We start from the raw sequence: 23,992 nt of genomic DNA, 5'->3' as shown, positions 1-23,992 counted from the left end.
TCATAGCACTCAACATCCTTTTTTCATGAACGTGACTTACTTCGGCTCTTGTGTTTACCTTTTGGACCTCTACTTTGACTTCTCCCTCAGTTTTCGGCAATCAAAGCTTCAGAGTGGGACGAAGAACCTTGAGTTTTTCTTCTCATTTCCTCATTTAGAATGCCACTCTTAACAAAGTCCATGGTGACAATACCATCAGGAGCAGAATTACTCAACGACATACGAAATGTCTCCCGCGAGCCTGGTAGAGTACCAAGCAACCAAAGCCCTTGTACCTCATCTTCAAATTTAATATTCATGGCTGAAAGTTGATCTATCACTCCTTGAAACTCATTCAAGTGATCGGATATAGATTGCCCATCTCTATATTTCAACCCCATAAATTGCTTTATCAAGTACATCTTGTTGTTGCCGGTCTTTCGCGCATACAACGATTCAAGCTTCTTCCACAGAGTCCTGACATGTGATTCTTTACTGATGTGATTCAAAACATTATCATCCACATATTGTGGAATGAACCCGCACACAACTTTATGCTCAAGAGTCCAATCGGCATCGGTCATGTTGTCAGGTTTTGTATCGCCGAATACCGGTAGATGCCAACTCTTCACATATAGAAGGTCTTCCATTTTACCCCTCCAAACATGATAATTCCTTCCATTCAAGCTGATCATTCTATTCAAATTCGTTTCCATCGTTCAATCAAAGTCAATAACAACCTTGCTTTTCTCAAGCAATATCACAAACACCTTGTGTGCAAACAACCCGAATGCTTTGATACCACTATGTTGGGAAAAAACCCTTTCCCGCTTTGATCAAACCTGTGAGAAAACAATTGAACACAAACAATGGAAATATACTAACCACAAAAAATATCAACAAACAACCACAATCAACACAAGAGAATTTTTATGTGGAAAACTCCTTCAACGTGAAGGATAAAAACCACGGGACCTTTCTCGGAGTCCACCCAAATCTCCACTATAATACTTTAGGTACAAAACCTAATTCTCAACTTCATCAACGGGATAAACATCCCCCATTCCAACAACAATGGAATCCACAAATATGAGTGAAGATTGAGCAACAATATCAACTCCAAACAAGAAGAAAAAGTTGAAGAAAATGGTGAAGATCTCACCCAAAATCTGCTGTTCGTAAATGACCTAGAAACGTGATTTAGAGAACTCAAATTCACAATCCAACCGTTCAGAATGTAGATCAAGATGTCACGAAACTTGTTGTCCAAAAGTCAGCTCAATCGGACCACGGATCGACCTCCGATCGTCGGTTTGATCACTGCTACGCAGAAACCCCTTTTCCTGTGAATTTTCCCTCTTTTTCCTTCTATTTTGTGTTGTTTTCTCTAGTTGCCAAAGATTAGGACTACACTTAGAGATATGCTTTAGGTATAGAAGGGCCATATTATCCCTCTAGTTAAAACAAATTCCAAATAAGCCCTTGTTGGGCTGGACTTAAACCCAACAAAAAGTTCTCCCCATCTTTAACTGATCAAACTCCACATTGTCAAGTTTTTTGCTCCACTTGCTCTTTTATAAGCTTAGCAATGGCATTGATTCTGCTTTCTGTTTCCTTTCAGGGTTTCAGTACCAATTTTCACTCCTAATATGGACTTCTTCATAGCTCCTTTTCTTTCTTGATTTTCGATTTTCACTCTCACTGCAGATTTAGTTGAGTTGAGTTGAGTTGAGTACTCTGACTTGTGCAGAATTCCTTTTCTATCTGATTTTTACTCCATTCTCATATGCAACTGCAGACTTAGAAAAATAATTTTAGTTTTGACGGGATGGGGCACACCACTTTACATCCCAACTTCGTTTTCTGTATTTTCAATCTTAATTTCTGCGAGGGGGCTCTATTTTACATTACAATGGGTGGGGCCCACCATTTTATAGATGAGCCTACCATCTACCCCTCATGCTTTGATGTGGTAGGCCCATGATCTCCACCCAAATCCATGCATAGTGTTGGGCCCACCATTTTACACCACATGATGGGATGGGCTCACCGTTTTACTCATGTTTTGTGGGGTGGGACCTACTTTTTTTAGAATTCAGGGTTTCATATGGTGGGTCCACCATTTTACTTCTAATGTTATTCATGGGTTAGGATCACCATCTCAGCCTTAACCTATGCATTAGCGTAGGGCCCACCACTTTACAACTTATTTTTTTGATGTGGTGGATCCAACAAATTCTCCACCCAAACACATGCATAGTGTGGGTGGGAGGCCCACCATTTTACATCTCATATGTGATGGGACCATCGCTTTACACCTCACATTTTTTATTAGGTAGGGCCTATCATTTCAGACTACGCACGACATGTAGAATCTCACATTGGAAAGGGAGAGTAAGTTTCTAGGCTATATATGTAGACCCCATCTTTCCCTTTGTAGGCGCATTTAAAAACTAGGGGAGGATTGTTGTTAGCCCAAGGGTCACTAAGGGTTCAACTATTCCTTGTTTTGATGACAAACATAAATTGATTTATATTAAGGATTGATAAATTGCCTTGAGTTTTGTGCTATAGACAGGTTATTCACAGGTTCATTCAATCTAGCACAATAATTGTACTATGGCCAAAGCTTGAGGATGAACCAAACATCTGTCAAAGAAGCTAGAATATACCCGGATCAATAATTAACACATATTTAATTGTCTTGAAATCGAAGTCTTGGGCACTTGATTCTTACTTGACAATTTGAGCTATATAAATTGTTTACTTTTATTTAACTGATCATAAAACTTTAAAAAAAAAAAAAAAAATTTCCTTTAAGGTAAAATAAAATTAATGAGGAGCTTAAATTCAAGCATTTCAAGCAAGTGAATATGCAAAGGAAGATCATTGTACGCCACAAGACAAAGAGAAGAGAGAGAAGCGCTTTTCAAAGGAACTCAAAACCATGTTTTAAAACTTGGAAAAGATAAAAAATGGTTTTGAAAATAAAATTGGAAAAATCTGGTCCCCGGTCGATCGGTCCTATCTGGGTCAATCAACCCGTGTAAAAGGAAAAATACAAAAGGACCAAAATGTATATTTTGGACGACCACGCGATATGTGTTGTTGAAAAATAAAATGGACCAGCCCTCGAAGGGCGGTCGACTGCACCCCTCCGGTCGACCGGATCCATCTGGAAAAACTAGCCGTTGGGGTGTAACGGCTAGATTTTGAATGGGCATTTATTTACGAAAGTGCCACTAACGGCTAGCTTTGAGTGGTTGGGTCTATATATATATATATATATAACCATTTAACATGGAATGAGTCTTGATAGATCTACCAACTCTCATTAAGCCCTAAACCAACTTTGCAATCAATTTTTCTTTGATTTCAACTCTTCCTAAACTTCATCTCTACAGAAGGCTTCGGTTTTATCAATAAATTCAATAATGGGATCAGATAGAATTTATATGTTGAAAGGCCGTATAAACACGTAAATGTGGTACGGTAGAAGTATCACCCTTGATATTTGATCCAACAGCAGCTCCTCTAAAAGTGAGCTGCTGTTGGATCAAATATCAAGGATGGGATGATGAGTACGTGTTCATACGGCCATTCATTATATAATTTCTCCGGCATCTACTGGGCAATTTTGCGGAAGGACATTTCACGACTCACTTTTGCAGGAGAGAACCGCTACACATGCTCACTTTTGAACAGATTTTGCGTTTCATTTAATTCATATGAGGTGGCTGTTCTTTCCTGCAAAAGCGACCCGCGAACGCGAAATTGCCTGGCAAGTCTCTCTCTCTCTCTCTAAATAAGTAGAGTTTTTCCCACAAATTTTTTACCAAGTTATATAATTGGCATTAATTGATTATTTTAAAAAAACCCATGAATAAAGAAGGATATTGGATATTGTTAATTTAACACATGCGGGCCCAATACCCACCTTGAATCGCTCATCCATGTTAATATGAGAGGAATGCTTCACAAGGCCTAACCTTAATATAATATAATGTAACACACTCACTACTACATAGTGCGCAGAGAAATGGCTTCCTGTGATATTGGCACTACGACATTTTGATTGGGCACTACCTCGTGTTGATAATTACACAAACTCAGCTTGTCTTTTATTATTTAAACAGCTGTCAAAGGTTACTACAGTTCCCAAAAAGCTCTAAGAAGCCAATTAAAAAAGAAAAGACAAGCTGAGTTTACCCAATTATCAAGAAATGGAAGTGCCAAATGGTCCCATTGTAGTGTAAAAAGAGTACTCATAAACACACCATATAAAAATTGATGCATTCCATCCCATAACTAGATCAGTATCCTATCAAATTCAAATATATCCTCTTCCTATAGACTACTGCTGAAGTTTCTTCGCCATGGATCTCAGAAAATACCAGTGAAACTCTTCCTGTTTCCAACTATCCATTGCAATCTAAACAACAAGGGCGGTTTTTGCCTGTGCAGGTAAAAATACCAAAGGTTAATGTATAAGAGAGGTTTGATTTGGTGATCCAAACCATTCAACCATTTGGCCCTGCAAAGATTGGTTTACTAGTGAAAAGCTTCTACACTAGACAGTACTCACCCAACTTGAAGGCCCTCTCTGTTTTGGATTTTGAAAATTGATTGAGCCCAAAAGTGATTATTGGACTCAAATTTGTGGGTAGTATTGAGTCCAATAATCAATTTTGGACTCAAAATTGATTCTCAAAATCTAAAACAAACAGGGTTTTCAGAGGCTACCATACATCAGATCTCAGCTTAGAACTAAAATCAATGCTAATAATGAAAATATGGCATTGAAGTCTACTATGCTTCATAAAGGGTGTGCATGTTGAAGTTTCCTTCAGTTGAAACCATGCTGTTTCTCTTAACACAGTAATAACCTCCACTAGTGGAACATAGTTACCTAAAAGGAAGAGGGGAGAACGCAGACATCAAAGGGGGAGAAAACCGTAAAGCTCCAACTCCTCTTTCGACACCCCTTCCCTAGCTAGTCCATCGGATGCCTTGTTAGCCGATCTTCTCACATGAACGAAGGAAGGAGGGGATTCACCACCCTATCTCGAATCTCCTCAATGTATTTAGCGAACCTCCATGGATAGGGATGGCCACCACAAAGCCATCTGATGACATTAAGAGCATCTCTTTCTACTATTACTTTATCCAAGCTCAAATCTTCAAGAAGTTTGATTCCTTGATAGGCCGCTTGCACTTCCACTTTACAAGAGTCTACTATCCCTACCAGTCCCGAGAAAGGCCCACCTTAAAGAACCATTCTCATCTCTAAGAACACCTCCAATGACCGACGGCCCCTGATTTCCAATACTGGACCCATCAAAATTCAATTTTAGGAAACCTGGACCGGGAGGTACCCAAACATGCCTTATCTTGGATCTCGGCTCAGAGCTATTGCATATTTCCTTCCATCCGTACCATAAATCAGGGGCATACATAAACAAAAAGCAAGGAGAAGCATTTGCCCAAGCTATAACTAAGGCAAAAGCTTTATTAGCGAGAAAGAGGGGTGTCTTGGAGTGTCCTTAACACCCGATTATTCCTCTCTTTCCATAGCACCCAGATGGTCGCGAGGAGGGAAAAATTCCATAGAATCATTCCTTGTTCAAGACTTTGGAAACATTGATAAGGGTCAGTTTGGTTGCACAATCTCTGGGGTTTACTTGGTGTTTTGGTTGGTTTTGTGTGTGGGTGTGGGTGTGGGTGGGTGTGTGTGTGTGTGGGGGGGGGGGGGGGGGGGGGGGGGGTGTGCACGTCAACTACTAGTGGTGTTTGGTGCATGTGTTGATTCAAACTACTAAGAGTCTACTTGCCTTGTTTCTCATTTGTCTGCCCATGTGACACGACTTTTGTGCCACACAAAACTACTTAAAAAAGAAACTTTTTTGCTAGTAGAGTCTTGAGATTTATCTCTCTCTCTCTCTCTCTCTCTCTCTCTCTCTCTCTCTCTCTCTCTCTCTCTCTCTCTCTCATATTCGTAATGACACCGCTATTGCCCCCCTATTTTGGTGCACTCTGCACAAGAAAACCACTTAAGTTGAAATCCAAATATTACTTACCACTACTCTACAAGGACATTACTTCATTACTATTACACCAGTTGACTACTTCAGTTCTAATTCACCATTACTCTATAACTACGTGCAACCAAACTGACTTCTTAGCTTTGCACAGGCTAGCGTATATCAGATCTCTGCTTCGAACTAACATCAGTGCTAATAATGAAAATATGGCGTTGAAGTCGGCTATGCTTAATTAATAAAGGGTGTGAATATTGAAGTTTCCTTCAGCTGTCCTCTCCAGTTGAAACCATGCTTTTTATTTTAACACAGTAATGACCGACACTAGTGGAACACAGTTACTTACCTATTAAGGAAGAGAACCCTCTTGATGAGTAGGCTCCACATGAAAATGAAGTTAAAATTAGGTTACACAGCATCATTCCTTGCTCAAGACTTTGGGAACTTTGATAAATGGTTCCTCATAGCTTGGAACAGCAGCTAACATAGCCTCCCTGTTTTCAGAATACCAAATCGCATTTAGTTTTATTGAGTGAAACAATGCGTTTAAAGTCGGAAAAGTGAAGGTCTAGAAAATATACGGAAAAGATCACAATCTCCCTCACCAGTTCTCAAATGTTTCGGGCAAATCAGATCTCAAATTGTCACCAACTTCAGTATCTGTACAAACAGCAGTTGTGGTTAGCAATGAAGAGTCAATAATATAATTATAACGGTATAAATGTAAATTACAGGGAAAAAATAGTGTGATATGCTAGAACAAACAATGAGAATAAAGAATTGTCAGATGACGGGGATTTTTTTACTACAACCCAAACTCGAAATGATGTGCAGTGAAGCATCCAACATCCCCATGAAACAATTTCAATTGTATAATTTCAAGTAACAGTTGCTAAGTACCAGCTAGAAGTGTAGGCTCAATGCTTTCAAGATCAACTGCTTGGAGCTGTCCAAACCTGTAACGAAAAAATCAAGCTAATCAAAACCCTAAGGATTAAAAAGTTCCAAGAGGCATGGGAATAAACAGAAAGATAAAAGGAAAACAATAGATTAAACTTAAATTAATTAACCAGTATGAAAGGAAATCCTTATAGCAATACAGCTGAAGTCAAACAAATGGAAATAAAAACTGATAAAGAAATATGATGGTATAATGCATATTGTCGATGTGATGAAACTTTATATTTTTTTGAAATATGACAATTGTATTCATACCATGAAAAATACATTGGGGATTACACTGGGGTCCAGGAGTCCCCTCGTGCTTTTACATAGTATGATAGGATAGGGTGTACCCTATACCAAAAAACAAAACCAAAATACCCACAGATCCGCTGTTAACTACATGTGCAATTGGTTGACTTCTTCTTTGTACCAAACCCGAAAAATCCACCCCAAGAGCTCCGGCACCACCATGAACCAAGAACACCTGTGGATCAACAAGGAGTACTTCCACTACTATCTACCTCAAGTACCTATTTGCCTCCTGGTGATTCAAATACTAGAACCAATTCCTAATTTTTGCATTTTTCCACGGGGGTCTGAAAAGAAACTATGCCGAGCATTTCTCCAACTCCTCCATGATATACCAGATTTGGAAATCCGGCATTTCAATGAGTAACTCCTCCGCGATCCGATCCAGATATCTAGGGTTTTTTCTACTTGCAATTCTTTCCTCCACCATCCGGATGCCAACAATCTTGTTAGCTTCCCAATTCAGCCTCCTCTCCGCCCTTGCCTCATCCAACATGAGTTTGAAGACATTCCTATAGAGACGAGTGGGTTTCTTCAACCGAACCAATCCCACGGAGACTGTACAAGGTGAAGGGGCAATCTTGAGCCTCTAATTTAAATGATTCCCACTGTTTTCGGAGAAGATCTCCCGATATCTCCTTGTGAGTTGGATCATTGATGAGAGCCCTCTCTTCATTATAAACCATCCTCTTCATCCTTTTGAGGATGTTTTCCAAGACCAGAAGTTCCATGAGTAGCCGTCTTCTCCTACCACCAGCGCAAGGAGAAGATTCGTTAGCCATACCTCTTTGATTAAAACTCTCCTATGCGCGACTGACTTCTTATCAATATACTGACTTAATGAAGCCCTAAAAATCGGGTCCCAAAACCTTATACCTTCCCTGCTACTATGGAACACTCGAATGCATAGACGCGTCAAAACAGATGGCTTACTTATGGAATAAGGCTCGATCCCCAATATCTAAAATAATAAATAAAGGAAACTTCCACAACACGATAAAGCCTCTAAAGCCTCACTTCTGCTGGGTTACGAAGGGTCCCCAACACCCCAAAAGACTACTATCATCTAGAACTTGGGGGAGGCTACTAGAGACTTATCCACCGGCCAGACCTACCCTGGGTGAGTGGGCAAGAGATTTAATCATTTTTGGGAGCCGGCTGCTGCTTTTGTCCTTTACTCCTCCAAGGGAAGGTCCTGAATATTTCTCCAAAAATCTCATATTAAAATTTTCTTTTGGTCTTAACACCTTGGTTTTAATTCCATGCTTTCACCAGAAAGATTGATCCTTACCCTTGAATAATGACCCACCTTTCTACTCATCTTGGAGGGCAGATCCAGCCACGTGACTTTCCGCCTAGGCGCAGGATGGTCATTTGACTCAGGCCCCTCCAGAGATGGGCTAGTCTGACCAAAATCCTTGATTCCAAGTTCCATCGCGCCTTTTTCAAGGCCTATTTCAGGTCCAGTCTTGGGTGGCACGCCAGAGAGGTTTGATTGGGTCATTTTGAAATTTGAATTCCGAAAGGGGTCCGAGAGACCAATGGACAAGCAACCTTGAATCTTTAGGGGGTCTTCATCTGGGGACAACGAAAAAGAATGAGGATTGGTTGTACATTCACCTATTTTTTCCTGGATTTCCACCCTAATGGTGTAGAGATTATCTAGCATCCTAATTTGAACACCGGAATTTGGGATCTTCCATCTGGGAGCTAGAATTTTGGCCGAAACAAAGCTCATACAATGTTGATAACTACCTTCTATCTTTATTTCCAGTACCTTACCAAACAAATTTCCTATGACCTCCACCGTTGATATGGCTCATACATGTAAAGGGATACCATAAAACTTAACCCATAAAGCTTCCTCTCCTTGGAGAAATTCCTTGCTCCATGGTGAGAGAGAAAGCAACTTATCCCCAAGGGCCTCGGGTTCTTTGGAAAGGATCTATAATGCCTGCAATTTTGATTCAAACATCCACTTCCCTACGCGAAATGGATAAGATCGAGACACCTCCTTCCTCATGTGAGGAAATTTTACCAGTGTCGGGCCATCGATCACCCTCCCCATAATCCGCCTCCAGGCGAGAAGCTGATCTAGAATGGGGAACCCATTTAGAAGGGAATCTAGTCTGACGACACCAACGACATTTATCCCGCCAGGTGAAGTTGAGATACTTACAGGGAGAGCACCACCAGCCCGAAAGGGTAGTACCTACCCTTGATTTAGCTCTTCCAATGCGAGATCTCCCCTCCCCAAAAAAAGAGGTCAAGTTTCGTCTGGTGTGCATGCAGATTCTCCATTTTCTCCGCCAGATGAAGTTATGGTAATGGCAGTAGAGACACTACCAATCCTCTGACCATCTATTCAATCCTTCGAACTTTTTTTATTTTAAAAGTGACCTATTTCATTAATATTCAGATAGCAATCGGGACCAGGAGTCCCAGCCTGCAATACAAAATATTAAGGTGTCACGGGTACACCCGAGACCAATTCAAAAGTAACCAAAATAACAAAAAATTACAGTAGAAACGAAGCATTCCTTTCATCTATTATGTAGTATGCCTTCTTTACATCTTTCATAACAATCTTTTGAAACTATCGCTTGTACCTTTTTTGAGACTGCGTATAATTGTAGTTCTCCTAAATAGAAACCTCTTGAAACTTCAAGCTGATTGATTCATCTGAAACTACCAAACCTGCCTCCTGAAACTCTAAAACTCCAGATCTAAAGAAAACTCCGGGAAGGTATAGCAAAATTAAAATATCCAGATAGGAAAACCTAAGCGAGAGAACGAATATCTCAAGCTATGGCTATGGAAAAAGACAATTTCTGGATAACGACAGGCAATTCACAGTGCTATTAAACGATAGGTATCCTGGAAGATTGTGAAAGGGGTTTACCCTTTAAGGACCTACAGTCCTAAATTTTGAAACTCCATTAAAAACCACCGGATTAAAAACAAAACTATACTACCACGAAATGGCACTAGACTGAGGGATTCACAAGCCTATGGGGAAGAGCCTCAAACGAAAGAAAACACTTCTAATGAAGCATTCACACAACACCTATCTCTTTCTTATAGTCCGGCCTTCAATTTTCTTACTGAATTCTATTTTCCTTTCTCCTTCATTTCTCTTTCTATTCGTTTTCTGTTCTCTTCTTTTCTTTTCTTTTCCTCTTCCTTCTCCTTTTATCCTCTATTTTTTTGTTTCTTTTTCCTCTTCCTTCTACTTTTGTCCTTTTTCTTCTTCCCTTCTTTTTTCTCCCTTCCCTCCTTTTTTTTTTCGGGGTCGGGAGACCTTTCATTCAGGGTTGCTACCCTCGGCCCCCTTTTCACCATCATCCTTCTCAGGTCTAACCTGTCTTCGCTCTCTCAGATCCCTAATAGCTATAGACCGAAACAAATTTTTAGTGACTTCCAGATCATCGTCAAAACCTATTCCGAAGACATCCTCTATAGCCAACAACTCATCTATTTCCTCAGAGGGAACAACTTTACTTTCTTCTGATTCTAGAAAATCCATCAACCTTGAGTCCGCCTCCTGTCTTTCCACATCCACACCCATCCGATTCCAGACCTCACTGATGACTTCCCGATCTAGGGAATCCCTTGACTCCTGAGATACGTCTATTGAGGTCCCATCAAATTTTCCAATCGCTCAATCTCAGCTGCCTTAACCTCCTCCCAACGCTGACGACAAGCTCTTCGCTCCTCTTCCAGAGCTTCCTTAAAGAATAGAAGTTTATAGATTCTGACAAAAGCCTCCTTTCCTTCGGATCAGACTTCCCCGAAACCTTTAAAAGACAGTCCTTGTTAGCTAGAGCATCCCTCTCGAATTGTTTTCATTGTCTCTTCCAAATTCCCAAGGTAATTTCCTTAGGTGTAGGACATTCTTTGGCCGCCATTGCTGCATCATATTCCAGGTCCCTAAGAAACTGTAAATCATCTACCTCGAACGTGACCGCCTTCCTCTTCCTAGATGAGGAACCAGAGTCGGATGACATGGTAGATGAGAAGGCTTTGAAGGGTACAAAATCTTTAAGAAGGCTAAACTTGGAAGCTAAATTAGATTTCTTTGGTTCTTCTTTTCTCCGAAAACCCAATAGGTTTCTTTTAAATAGAGAAAGATCTCCTTTTGTAACAAATAAATAATTCTCGAGGCACACACCCCGCCCATTTTGACCTACTTTTTCTTTCTGAGACTGAGTGCCTATTTTGGAGGGATTGACACGAAACCTTTTGATCTGACTATTAATATCATTCAAGACTTTTGAACTTCCTTTATTGTTTTTGCTTCTAAAAAAGAGGTTTTAATCTTTACCGCCTTTTTCTACTGACAGTGGATGGAGATAGCGACAGTCAGAAATATCTTTTCTAGAGGCTTTGCCAGTGAGAATACTAGATTTAGTTTTTAATGGCTTCTGACACGGTCCTTTCCCAGGACTGACCAATTTCCCTTTCAATGATGGGGCTAAACTTTTAAGTGTATCTACAGGTTTCTCCCTTCCCGAAGTAGAAGATACTTCAAAATCTGGGACAGATTTGTCCAATGGCTCTTTTAACTTGGATAAGACGGATTTATCCCCAGAAACCGCCGGTAGAGGCCCAACCACATGCGGATCAACCACCGGTGGTGGATCAACAGAGACATCTAAACAGGGACCAAAGGGGCAGAATCCCCTCAGCCAAAGGATCTTTAAAGGGCATTAAAGACTCATCCACCATCTTAACTCCAACTGTAAAAATCGTGGAGTCTACCAGAATATTTATAAAAGATGGTAAACAATTCCACAACAAAGTTAAGACCTTAACAGAAGCAAATCCCAGGCAGTGGTCATGACTGCCCGACATCTGTGTTTCCAAAACTTGTCCAAAATGCTGACCCAGAATCCCCACCGTGGAAAGAGACCAGGCATGAAGTGGGATATTAAAAAACCTAAGTCTCACTGTTCTTGCACCAGTAGTTAAGGCAGGAGACCACGGTTGAAGGGAAACGTGGTATCCACCCAAAGCATCACCTCCCGCCGTAGGATGGAGGTAGCCTGACTCTGGGACTCAAAGCAAAAAAGCACCATTGAGGGACTAATGCAGAACGGTTTGCTGAGAAGCAGCAGGGCCCATTTTCTTTTCGTCCAGGTCCAAACTTCTTCCAACAAGGACCTGTTTCTCAAAGTACCAATCAAGCAGCTTTTTAGGGTCTTCTTCCTATCATTGATTAATTCGCTTGGGATAGAAAACATAGGGGTCCTTTTCATCCATTTTAGGTGTAAGGATCTCCTTGGGGGTCGCCTTAGGTATCCACGACTTAACGACCTGTGCCTTTTTGTTATACTTTGACGCCAAGCACTTTCTACAGACACGTCGTGTGCCATAGTTGTTGTAGTTGCACTTCATACACTTCCAATCACTTACACTTTGGTTTGGAGTAATCTGCCTTCCCCTCGAACAGATCCATTTCTGAAGTCAAACCTTTTTGCCATCATGTCCAAATCCTCCTGGCTCCCTAACGATCGAGGAAAAGATCTGGGAGGCGCCATGGTGGTCTCCCTCTACTCCCCCCTTGACTTATCACAAACAGAGATCTTCGGCAACAGCTATTAAAGACTCCAGTTGTAAAGAAAGCTTCCTGAGCTGAGTATCCACTTTCTACCAGATGTAGGAAAGTTGGAGCCACCCAATCAAGGCTAGAACCACAGACACACTGATTTGTGAAGGTATCCAGGCCCGACGGGGGATTTGTATGCCGGCGATTAAAAAACTCTCGGACAGACATTCTACTCTCCCAGTCTTTTTTCCCCACCAGCCTTCTCTAACCTACACTGACATTGGAAACAAACATTCCATGAATTTTTTTTTATGGTTGCAAACATGCCTTGATATTCTCCGACCACCCGTCAAACTAAGCAAAAGGGTGGACAGAACAATACCAAAAGATAGGAGGGCAAAACCCACCACCTTCGAACTTGCTCCTCTTTTTCTTCATTTTTATGTTCTTCCTCATGGTTTAAACTCCTTTGGATTTTTATGTGATGAAACTTTATATAGTATTCCATTAAAAGCATATAGGTATACAAGAAATGAATTTTAGAAATTATTTCTAAAGTGATTGCAAAGCAATTGCCACTAAGGCTCACAAGTGAATGAGACTATTTAATATCACATTAGAAAGATAATTGAATATCATATTCACATGACCCTAACACTAAGTTAAATTGCGGTCATGTATACGAGTTTTTATTCAGTTCTTTCTTTCTTTTTTGTTTTTTTAATAATAAGTTGAGAGTGAGAAATTACACTCATCATGGATATTGAGACATGTGCCTCCATACCTATAAACTCTGTGCAACCATTAGGCAAAGGAAAAATGTTATGACATAATACTTCCTTTTCTCTTTAAAAAAATAACAAAATTTATTAAGAATATGAAGACAAAAATTACAATTAGGGGCGGAGATTGCCCCATTTCTTTATTAATTTAGTCTTATGGGTACTGAATGATATTATACTATGAACTGAATTAATCACAAGACTACTAGATATGCAGACCATGTGCATTGTAGTCTTCTATAGTGCTTTAGAATGGTTATTTCTATATCCTAAAAGCCGCTTAATTCTGTTCACCACTGAGTATTTTCGACCATATCTCTCATTTTATCTATATATAAACCTCTATATTTCATAATTTTCATTTTCTTAATGACAAGGAAAGAAGCAAGAATCTTCCCAATTTTTTTATTCATAAATTCATGAAACGAAAAAAAAAAAAAGTATAAATAGAAGCTGCTCAAGAACCACATATCAGGCACTTAAGAAACTACAACTCGGAATCGTATAAATACCCTCGCATTTGCTAATCTCTCAGTGGTGTAATTAGCTGCCTAGTGATCATAAAATCAGCTAACTATGGACGTGCAAGGAAAAGTGAAGGATTAAAATTGCAATGCCATGAATAAAGATATTTACCTCAGGTTCTGCAGACCAGACTTAATCACAGATACATCCAAGGAAAGTGGGAAAAGATCTACCTATCATGTAATACATTTACATAGTTTGGGATTGTGGACCCCGATCCTGAGAGGACGAGTGCAGCGAGGGACGCGAGGTCCCCCTTGCAATCCTCAAAGATGTGAAGGAGAGCTCTACCAAGGAACTCTCAAAATAGGTGTCACCCTCACAGCATAGCATGAGTGGCGATACAAAACGAATGAGATACATCCTGATCAGGAGCCAAGGCTCGAAACCAAGATGTACCTAAAAATAACTCAGAGTCGACATCCATGGACACGCCATGGAACCAAAACAAATGCTCTGTTTGCAATGGATAACCAGAGATACAAAAGGTTCGTGCCTGCTGACGAATGGAGAAGGTCCGAAGAGCGCCCCCAATTCGCCCGAGTGCGAACACTTGGTCTCTTATGCCATTTATTATTAACCTTGAAGAGTTTCAAGCGAAAATCATATGAAATGGGAACACGCATCTCCGAGAAAACGTCTATCTAATCATGCATGTCTCGGAGATGAAAATAAGCACACACAAAAGAACCGAAATAAATGTCACCTAATGATAACTAGGTTATGAGTGACATGCTAATAGGTGTCTAAGTTCTGATGGACAAACACATACAAGCTATAGCTAAAGGTATAGGATCAGTACAAGGAAGTAAGAAAACACATCAAAACATACAATAACAACACAACAAATCCTAAAACTCTAAACGATTTAGCCCGAGTCCTCGGATGGTCTGATGTTCATCCAAAGAAGCCTATGTATCCCCGCCTCCACGAGAATCAAGGCAACGTAGTTCTTCGCACCTATTCTAAACTATGATGCCTAAGACACCTAGACCTCTATCTTAGACTCGATCTAAAAGACCGGACTAGTTCTTAAAGCTTCTTGTACGCTTATTTTAATTCCAGTGAATTGTAGATTTTAGGACATCCTATATGCCCTAACTAAATGCAGGTTAGCCCTAAGCTAATGCAGGTGGTTCCTACAACCTATGTGTAACTAGGCTGTGCATCCTAAGGAAAACAATGGGATCACTAACGCATCTTAGACCTAGTCATCAGTCGGCGATCTGAATCGCCAACTGACCGGACGGAGGCGTAACAGACTCCTAACTCTAACACAAACACGCAACAAATCAAAGACAAACTCCTAACTCTAAAACTCTCTATCTAGGACAAACTCCTAACTCTAGAGGAAGATCTTGTTGAAAATAAGGTTTTGAAGAAAAAGGGTTAAAACATTTATTTACAAAGTTTGGCTAGACTAGGGATGAAGATCCCAAGCTGCACTACGTACCTCGTGGAAGAGGATCAAGCCAACGTAGTTCGAATATCGAACTCTCCTAATACGCTATAAAACTCAACACTTTAGCTGATTTAAGATTTTTTAATGTTTTTTAAATGTTTTTGATATTTTTAAAGTTTTCAAATGTTTTTTTTTTAGTTTCAAATTTCTAATGTTTTTTGGATTTTAAAGCTTTTCCAATGCTCTGGACCTTGAAATATTTTTCAATCTTAAAGGGAACACGCAAGTAACACCACAAACTAGGGCAAAACCCTAAAGCCAAAGGGGAAACCCCGAACAAACAACAAGCGTCTCATAGAGACGAACCACGACATGTAAAGAAGTGCCCCAAGAACAGAGAAAACGAATCTAAGATCTCAAGCAGGGAAGGCTCTATATGACTGAGTTAGTCTCTAATGGAAAAACTCTTAACTAATAACACCAAAGAGGGGAACAAATGAGTCGGAGACTCTCTAATAACACTACCAAGCCAAAGACTCGCTCTAAAAGAGGAGGCCACTCTAACATGAGGCTAGGTAAGCCTCCTAAAAGGGAAACTCTCTATATGAGACAAGGCTTGTCTCCGAGACACAAATGACGTAAACAAGGGATCTGATGAGACTGGGTAAGTCTCCTATATACAAAGGAGGGGTATGCTACTTGGACTGAGCAAGTCCCCTAAGGATGGGCTTGGGCTAGCGCCTTCATCGCCCCTGCAATGAGGGAAAGACCCTATCTAAAAGGTGTCTTAAAAGACTAGGAAAGTCTACTAAAATAAGAGGGGAGCGCTACTCGGACCGGGCAGGTCCCCTAAGGATGGGCTTGGGATGACTTTGGGCAGCAAACGCGATTTGTCGCAGTGTACTGCAAATGGTTCTAGATGTAGGTATACCGAACTGACCAAATATCATCCCCAAGTTGTCGGAAAGCTAAATTGATGGAACAAAGCTAAAGCCCAAGAGATTACTGATTGAACATACCGGAAGTTTCAGACTATACCGGCAGCAGCTCATTATGACAAGATCTGAATTCTTCGCACTTTTTCAACCGCAACGGTGGTCAAGGGAAAATCAATGTAGCTTGTCCTTTTATCAAACACTTGCTGGACCATCACTGTGAGTTATTTCATCAATAGTCGGTTGAATGTGAAATTGTAACCATCCATTTCAAAAAGCCAGGAACCCTCACTTCCACTCACTGCTATCCAGTAGAGTTCAAGACTAAAAATCCAAAGAACATGCAATAGCAATATCAAGGCAATATGAACAGTTGATTGAAAAGCTTATAAGAGCAGGTACGATTATTAGAGCATTATACTATAACCCCACTGATACAGTAGGATTCACGAGCATTAAAGATGGACAAATATTTCAGCTAAGCGAAACATGCTGATTTCACATGAGGACAATTGGTTAATTCACTATGAATGCAACCAACAAACATATCCAAGAAAATCAGATCACTCCTAAAATAAAAGATCAATGAGAAATCATGTGATTCATATCTCCATACCCGTGACATAGGGTCAATTGATAACCCAGATATTTGCATGACATGGGTCCAAATAGTCATTACATTAGCATTTTCCATTTGGCACAGACAATTTCATCATCCATTATCCATAAGACATTTAAATTAATCCAGGAAACCCAAAACCTTTCGCACAGAGTCCAAATCACAGCATTAAACCTGATCTTTTCACATAAATCAACTTATGATACCAGAAAACATTAGAATTACAATCAATTTTTATCTCCCATAACAGATCGACCAACTTGTGATCCGTTTATAATATGAAGCAAAGTAGAGATTTAGGTTTCAATGATCGAAACCAAAACCTATTCAAGATCAAACTAAAACAGGACATCAACACTTATAACACAAACAAAATAATCAAGCTAATTATATAAAAAATAAAAAATAAAAAAAATAAAAAATACCTGAAACTGCAGAATTTAACGCCTCCTTCTTTTCTTCCAATATAAATAATGAAATTAAATATGCCGATGTAATTCACCTGACTAGAACTCTTAAAGCTATGAAATGCTACCTGACCGGAGCTCTGGCAATTCAGCCGGAATTTAGCCAAGGAAGATGAAGAATGGATTATGGTTTGGGGTTAAGGTTTGGTGAAAACGGGTTTGATAGGATGATAGAGATGGGTTAGACTATAGGGGAGAAGCTGGGTAAAAATGGGTTTGGGTTAAAAACAGAGGAAATGGGGATTCAGATACGGCCTGAGAAGGGGGTCGGTGGAGGAGGTGGTAATGGAGCCGGAGAAGGGGGTTGCAGATGGTTGTTAGAGGTGGCTGGCCGATGGTGGCAAGAGGGTTTCGATGGGGATAAAAGGGAAATGGGTTTAATCCAATGGCAGAATGGAGATGGGGAATGGGGTCTCTGAGATGGGGAAGCGATGGTGGTCGATGGAGGGTTGGGATGGTCGGAGAAGATGGGTTGGCCGGCCGGAGATGATGGGAAGAAGAAAATGGCCGGTCGGATTTTGGGGGGTGAGGGTTTGAAGAAGATGAACGTGAAGATGGATGGGGTAGCTGCGATGGCTGGGTTGGTAATGGTGGTCGAAGGTGCCTGAGGCGGCCGGCTAGAGTTGCAGAGATGAAAAATGGGGGTTGGTTTTGGAGATGAAGGGCAGAAATGGAGGGTGGTGAAATGGGTTTGGGACTTGGAGAAGAAGATGGTGGTGGTGGGTTTGGATTTGACAGAGATTGGGGTGAAAATGGGTTTAGGTGTTGCAGGTGGTGGCGATATTGGAGGAGGATGGTGGAGGTTTTAGGTGAATGGAGATGGGGTTAGATTGGGCGAAGAAGAGTGGCTGGGGTGGAGAAGCTCCGGTGGAGAAGAAGATGGAGGACATGGGTGTGGGTTTGGAGGAGGGCTTGCCGGATTCCGGCCAAAAATGAGGCCGGAGAAGAAGATGGTGGGGATAACGGTGGGTGTGGGTTTGGAGATGGAGGTTTTGAGAATAAAAGAAGAAGAAGAAGGAGAATGGGTTTGATGGTCGTGGATCAAAGGGACGGGGAAGATGGGTTTGGATTTGTAGGGGTTTCTCTCTTCTTCCTCTCTCTCTGCTCTCTGGTAGAAATCAAAATTTTTTTTTTTTTTTTTACAAACCCTCGCTCGTTGGGTTTATAGAGAAGAAAGGAAAGAAAAATGATGTTTTCTACCCCCCACTTCCACCTTTTGGACAGCCCCCTATAGTGTATCTAACCATACTCCTTTTCACAGCTGAGGGGTGGCTCGAGTGAGAAAAAGAGATGATATACCAAACCCCTCCTGCTTCATGGGCAACCCCCACCTATGCATTTTGGCTACTCTTCAAACATGGGGAAGGTGGTCCGGGGTAAAAGCAGAGGAGAAAAGTTTTGCAACAAATATCTCTTGACAAATGATCTCAACCCTCCAAATCACCTTTATGGATGGAGGGTTGGGATCGAGGGTTTCTTAACAACCTAGGAAGCTTCCTTGGAAGCTTCCTAAGATGCTCTCTCAACTAATTCTAGCTCTTAACCTCCCTTAATCTAGATTATGCTTTAAACATTACTTGAAAAGAAAGAAAAGAATCTTTCTTATTTACAGAATTGCCCAGCTCCTGGATAATGCACCCCTCAATTATGCTGTACACTAATCTACGCACCCACATATCCTCCTGGACAGCCCAAAATGGCAAATTTGAACTGGTTTTTCAGATTCCAGCACAACCCCTTTTCTGGCTAAATCGCCACCCTTCTGAACTTGTCTCACGACACTTTCTGAGGTTTGCTCGCTGGGCAAACTAGCTCGGATTTCGACGAAATTTTGCAGGGATCCTGGTGGGACCCTAAGTTAACCTAGGGCACAATTTGGGACCTTAGAACACTAGTTTATTAGGGCAATTATTTAAAACAAAACATGAAAGGGTTCGGTCAAAATGGGGTGTCTACAGGGATGCAGTATACAAAGTGGGAGAGGATCTATCTATTAATGTTAGCATGCAATTTTGGGAACATAGCTACTGCATACACTAGAATCTGAGATGCAGTACACAGTGTGTTACCGGTTTGAAAACCTTGGGATGTGGGGTAAGTTTAGTTTCAGATTTTCATATTCTATATTATTTGAAATATGCTATAGATGACCTACAGTATATGCTATATGCTCCCATTAAAAAAATAAAGGATCCAAGTATTCAACTTAATAACCAAGGGAAATTCTAACTACAAAACAAAATCTACATGCACATACCTAAATATAGTAGTTTTAAATTTGTTTTTTTATAATTAATGGAGTATTAAGCTTGACTGAAATTGAGGAGAAAGAGTGAGAGAAAAGAAGAGAAGAGAGAAGGAAGCAACCCCCCCAAACCACACGAACTGTTGTGGATGAAGGAGTTCAAGTCAAAACTCACAACTTGTCCCCGCTCCCTAATATACTTAATATTTTAATAGAATGGAAAATTACATCAGATACCCTTGGGCTGCACACAAGACATATGGGGCCTAAGGAAATCTATTCTCTGACTAACACTCTTACATATATGTCTATATAATGCCTGACACTTAAAACTAACTTAAAACCATAGTTACCAGGTTGGGAAACAAATTCGGGAAGCGAAACGTGAAATGATAAACTTTGAGAAAAAATAGAGGGGAAATGAAAAACAGGGAACAGTGAAAAATCGTATGAGAAACACATTGAGAACTGTCTTAGAAAACACATTAGAAAGGTTTCAGAAACGATAGAGAAACCTCAATGGAAACGCATATGAAACACAAGGGAAACATTATATTTTTGAAAATTTAAAATTTCAAATTTCAAATAACAGGATTTTACGTATAAATACAGACATTTATAATTTTTATATAAGTTAGAGGCATATAAAGATGATTTTCATAGGTTCTTTATTTATTTTTTAGCCTACTTTACTACTTATTTTTATTTTTATTTTAATTTATGCTATTGTTTTCCTTTTTAATATATATTCCACAAATTTTTATTGTGTTTTTTTGCAAACCAATTTTCGTAAGTTTCACAAATATTTCACATAAGTTTTTCAGGCACTTCTCATATGCCTCTCACGTGTTTTACACATGTTTAACATGAGCTTCCCACATGTTTCCCATGCGTTTCGGAAATGTTTCTCCAAATTTTTTTTATCACGTTTCGGAACTGTTTCTGAAAAACATTTTTAGTGAAAAAGAGCTTCCCACCCACCAAAGGAATTTTCGGCTACTATGCCTAAAACACCTCTTGCAAAATTATTTACTGTTTCATTTACCCACAATATATGCAAACAGGATACATTGACACCTTCAATCATATCTAAAATGTCATCAACAATGCAAGCTATCGTCCAAGGACCAAGAATTTGCTTTGAAACATAGCAATAACACGTTTCACTCCCCAAACAAAGCCTTCCTGTCAGCTCACTGCAGAAGCTACAAATAGCAACTTGAAGTCCTTCGTGCTTGAGCCTCAGCCTCATTGCAGTCCATACTTCAAATAGGACTGGAATAAGCCTTCATTACCTTCCCATCTGTCATTTCTAAAAATACCCCTATATATAAAGGACTTGGATTCCTAGAGCTACAATGAAAGTTGAGTTTGACCAGGTAGATACACAATCCATCTAGCAACTACACTAAGATTTGAGATTAAAATTGCAACAATTCCAGTGTCATCTCCTACTACCAGGACGTCGTCTACATAGAACCCACCTATGGATACTTAAGGAAGTAGTAATTTGGCATCGAGCACAACCACATTTTAGAGCCAACTCCACTTAACCATTGATTAACGATTTGATTCAACAGATACAATTTCCTGGAGGAGTATTGACATCTTTAGAGTGTAGATTGTGAAGAAGGTGCAGCCACAGGTTTCCTAATGCATACACGGCAGTGCTTAGCTGCTTAGTGACAAGGATGGGGAGCCCTGATCTAGTGAATAGTGTGCCCGTGGACATCTCGGTCTTTAGGTCTTTGAGTCTTGCTTTTTATCTTTTAATAAATGATTCACCATTCAAAAAAAATGAAAATAATGAACTAGCTATGTGTAGAAATATTGAAACACGCAATATCTATTCTAACTTGGAATTAATATGTGAACTGTCTATCAGTGTCAGTAATTCTCGGCGGGGGTTGAGATTATAACTCAATTGGAAGGAGCTCAATTCCTCAAACTTGAGGGCACAGGTTCAATGCCGGCTTACCCATCAAAAAGAAAAAATAAAGGACAACAATTTGAGAGGTATTGTGCCTTCCAATGGGTATATAAGTAAGTGGGAGTAGTTTTATGTACATGGGATTTGTGGTGAAATCAACAACCAGAGTTTTTCCAATAAGCCCGAGATGAAGCGATAACAATAATATGAAAAGAAACACATAAATAAGAAAAAAAGTAAGAGAGATTTCTAGAAATGTCATAATGTGAAGAGTGCCTCTCATACCAATCTATCACTTGTCTAATTTTGGGAGAGAAGTCCTCAACCTGCAGTTACATGAAAATTAATCAAAAGATAAGAAACTGTCCAAAGAAACTTCAAGAAATACTTGAAATCGTGAACTAATCAGAACCCAATATATAGGCCTTTTAACTGAATAAGAGGACCAGAAATTATGATGATCTGAAGAAATTCATAACAATAGGGTGGGATCCACCACATGTACGTAAAAGGGTCCAACCAATGTATGTTGTGGGGCTTGTTTCAAAAGTGCACCATCCCACATAGAATTATTGTCAGAGGACTAAATACAAACAGGTGGTGTGCGAGAGTCACCTCCTTTGGGGTAAGAGAGATGCGTGCTGTTTCTGCTAGACGAAGAACATCGGGAGGGTCGAGGGAGGAGTGGGCAGAGTAGTTACGTGGTCGAGAAAGGAAGAACTGGGGCTTGAGGCTTCTGTTTCCAAAGAAGGAACAGAGCTTTGGTGGTGTTATTGCTCTAAGAAAGATGGTGGTAGCCATGGTTTCAAACAAATGTAGGCCAAAACTCAGCAAGGATAGGAGATTGTTTTATTTTTACCCCTCAATGTACAACAGCCGTGGATATAAAATCAAGAAGAGTGTTAGGGTCACACGCGTTTGATCAAGATGTTTCGGGTAGACGGAACGAAATCTAAGTGGGAATGAAATCGGCCGGACTAATCTCGGCCATCCACAAGAAAGTGAAAGGCTCACCAAAGTGCATTTATTATTCATTTTATTTTATATTTTTCTATGCTTGACCCTGTTCATTTCAGATTGTGACACCCGATTGAAAGCGTGTGGATCCCTAGGAAAGAAATCGTCTCCCTAGGATATGTGGTTTATTTTAGTTCAAGTTCATTAGATTCGTCCTTGATTTCTTCGTGAAGAATCAGATTTTAGAGGGAATTGATCTAGGGTTGTGATTTAGATCAATCTCCATCCAATAAGAATATTGAAGATTGGATAGGAGATTCATGGTTTAAGCCACAAGCATATAGATCAAATCGATCTTTTGGAGTTTTTGCGAAGATAAAAAGTTCAGAGATCAAAGGATAATTAATTTACTAATTTAAAAAAGATTAAGAGTGTAAAAGATAGATTTTCGAGTAGAAATTTCACAAAAATAAGGGTTTCCATGCGAATCTTAAAAATCCAGAATCACGGGTTCGGACGCCCATGAATTTTCAAGAAAAACTCAGAGTGTATGTTTAGACACTCAAAGGAAATTCTTCGGACGCCTGAAGGTGGGTGTTCGGACACCTGAAGGAGTGTTCGGACATCCGCACCCACTGAGGTTGGATGATTTCGGGAATGTTTTCCCAGACAGTTTTGAGGGCGCAGATTCGCCCGAAGGGACCTAAATACTATTCCAAGGTGTTAACCTATGGTTAATATGGATTGTAGGTAGTTCCGTACAGTAATTAAAGAACCTTGTTTGTGGGAGAACGAATTCAAACCACTTCATAGGCTAGTAGGCATGTTCTAATTCTTATTGTTTATGCAAGATTGCACGTAATTTGATTATATTAAATTAAATCAGTGACGTGTGGATTACACGAAGGTTCTTTATATTTGGACTATATTGCATGACCCCTAGCATAGTCTACCGGTATTTGACAATTAAGTATAAGAGTAGAATTAATTAAATTTCACAATTATGCTATTAATGACTTGGGGTGGTCAAGGATATTTTATAGGACATTCGTCTCTTCTTCAGGTTATTTTCGTCTCTTCTTCCCCTATTCTTCTAATTCTCTCCCCTTTCGTCTATTTCTCTCCCCTTTCCTCAATTTTTCTTCACGGTGTTGCATCAACATGGTAATGTCCAAGTGAACTTGAGAACAATATGGCCTTGTGCCAAAGTTTGGATCAGTGGGATCTTCACAGTTTGCGCTTAGCTTATCCTTTGGTCTATGAGTAGTCTTGGCATAAGCCACAGGTGGAGTCTCTTGCGGGTTTAACGAG

At 40.1% G+C, this 23,992-nt stretch overlaps 1 protein-coding gene across 1 annotated transcript; it reads right to left on the bottom strand.

The window, feature by feature from the left end:
- Positions 1-6,227: 6,227 nt before the first annotated feature.
- LOC143852537 (glutamyl-tRNA(Gln) amidotransferase subunit C) lies at positions 6,228-22,737 on the bottom strand. The gene is made up of 5 exons (XM_077361951.1): positions 22,340-22,737; positions 22,010-22,050; positions 6,918-6,973; positions 6,623-6,677; positions 6,228-6,511 (listed from the first exon to the last, which is right to left on the bottom strand). The coding sequence occupies exons 1-5, from the start codon at positions 22,523-22,525 to the stop codon at positions 6,436-6,438; spliced, it is 414 nt and encodes a 137-aa protein (XP_077218066.1). The 5' UTR covers positions 22,526-22,737; the 3' UTR covers positions 6,228-6,435.
- Positions 22,738-23,992: the final 1,255 nt, after the last annotated feature.

The sequence above is a fragment of the Tasmannia lanceolata genome, unplaced genomic scaffold (assembly GCF_043159265.1).
Source record: "Tasmannia lanceolata isolate RefF3 unplaced genomic scaffold, GAP_Taslan_0.1 ptg000019l, whole genome shotgun sequence".
Taxonomy (NCBI): domain Eukaryota; kingdom Viridiplantae; phylum Streptophyta; class Magnoliopsida; order Canellales; family Winteraceae; genus Tasmannia; species Tasmannia lanceolata.
Note: the sequence above shows the minus strand (reverse complement) of the source record. Positions and strands in the feature narration are given on the sequence as shown.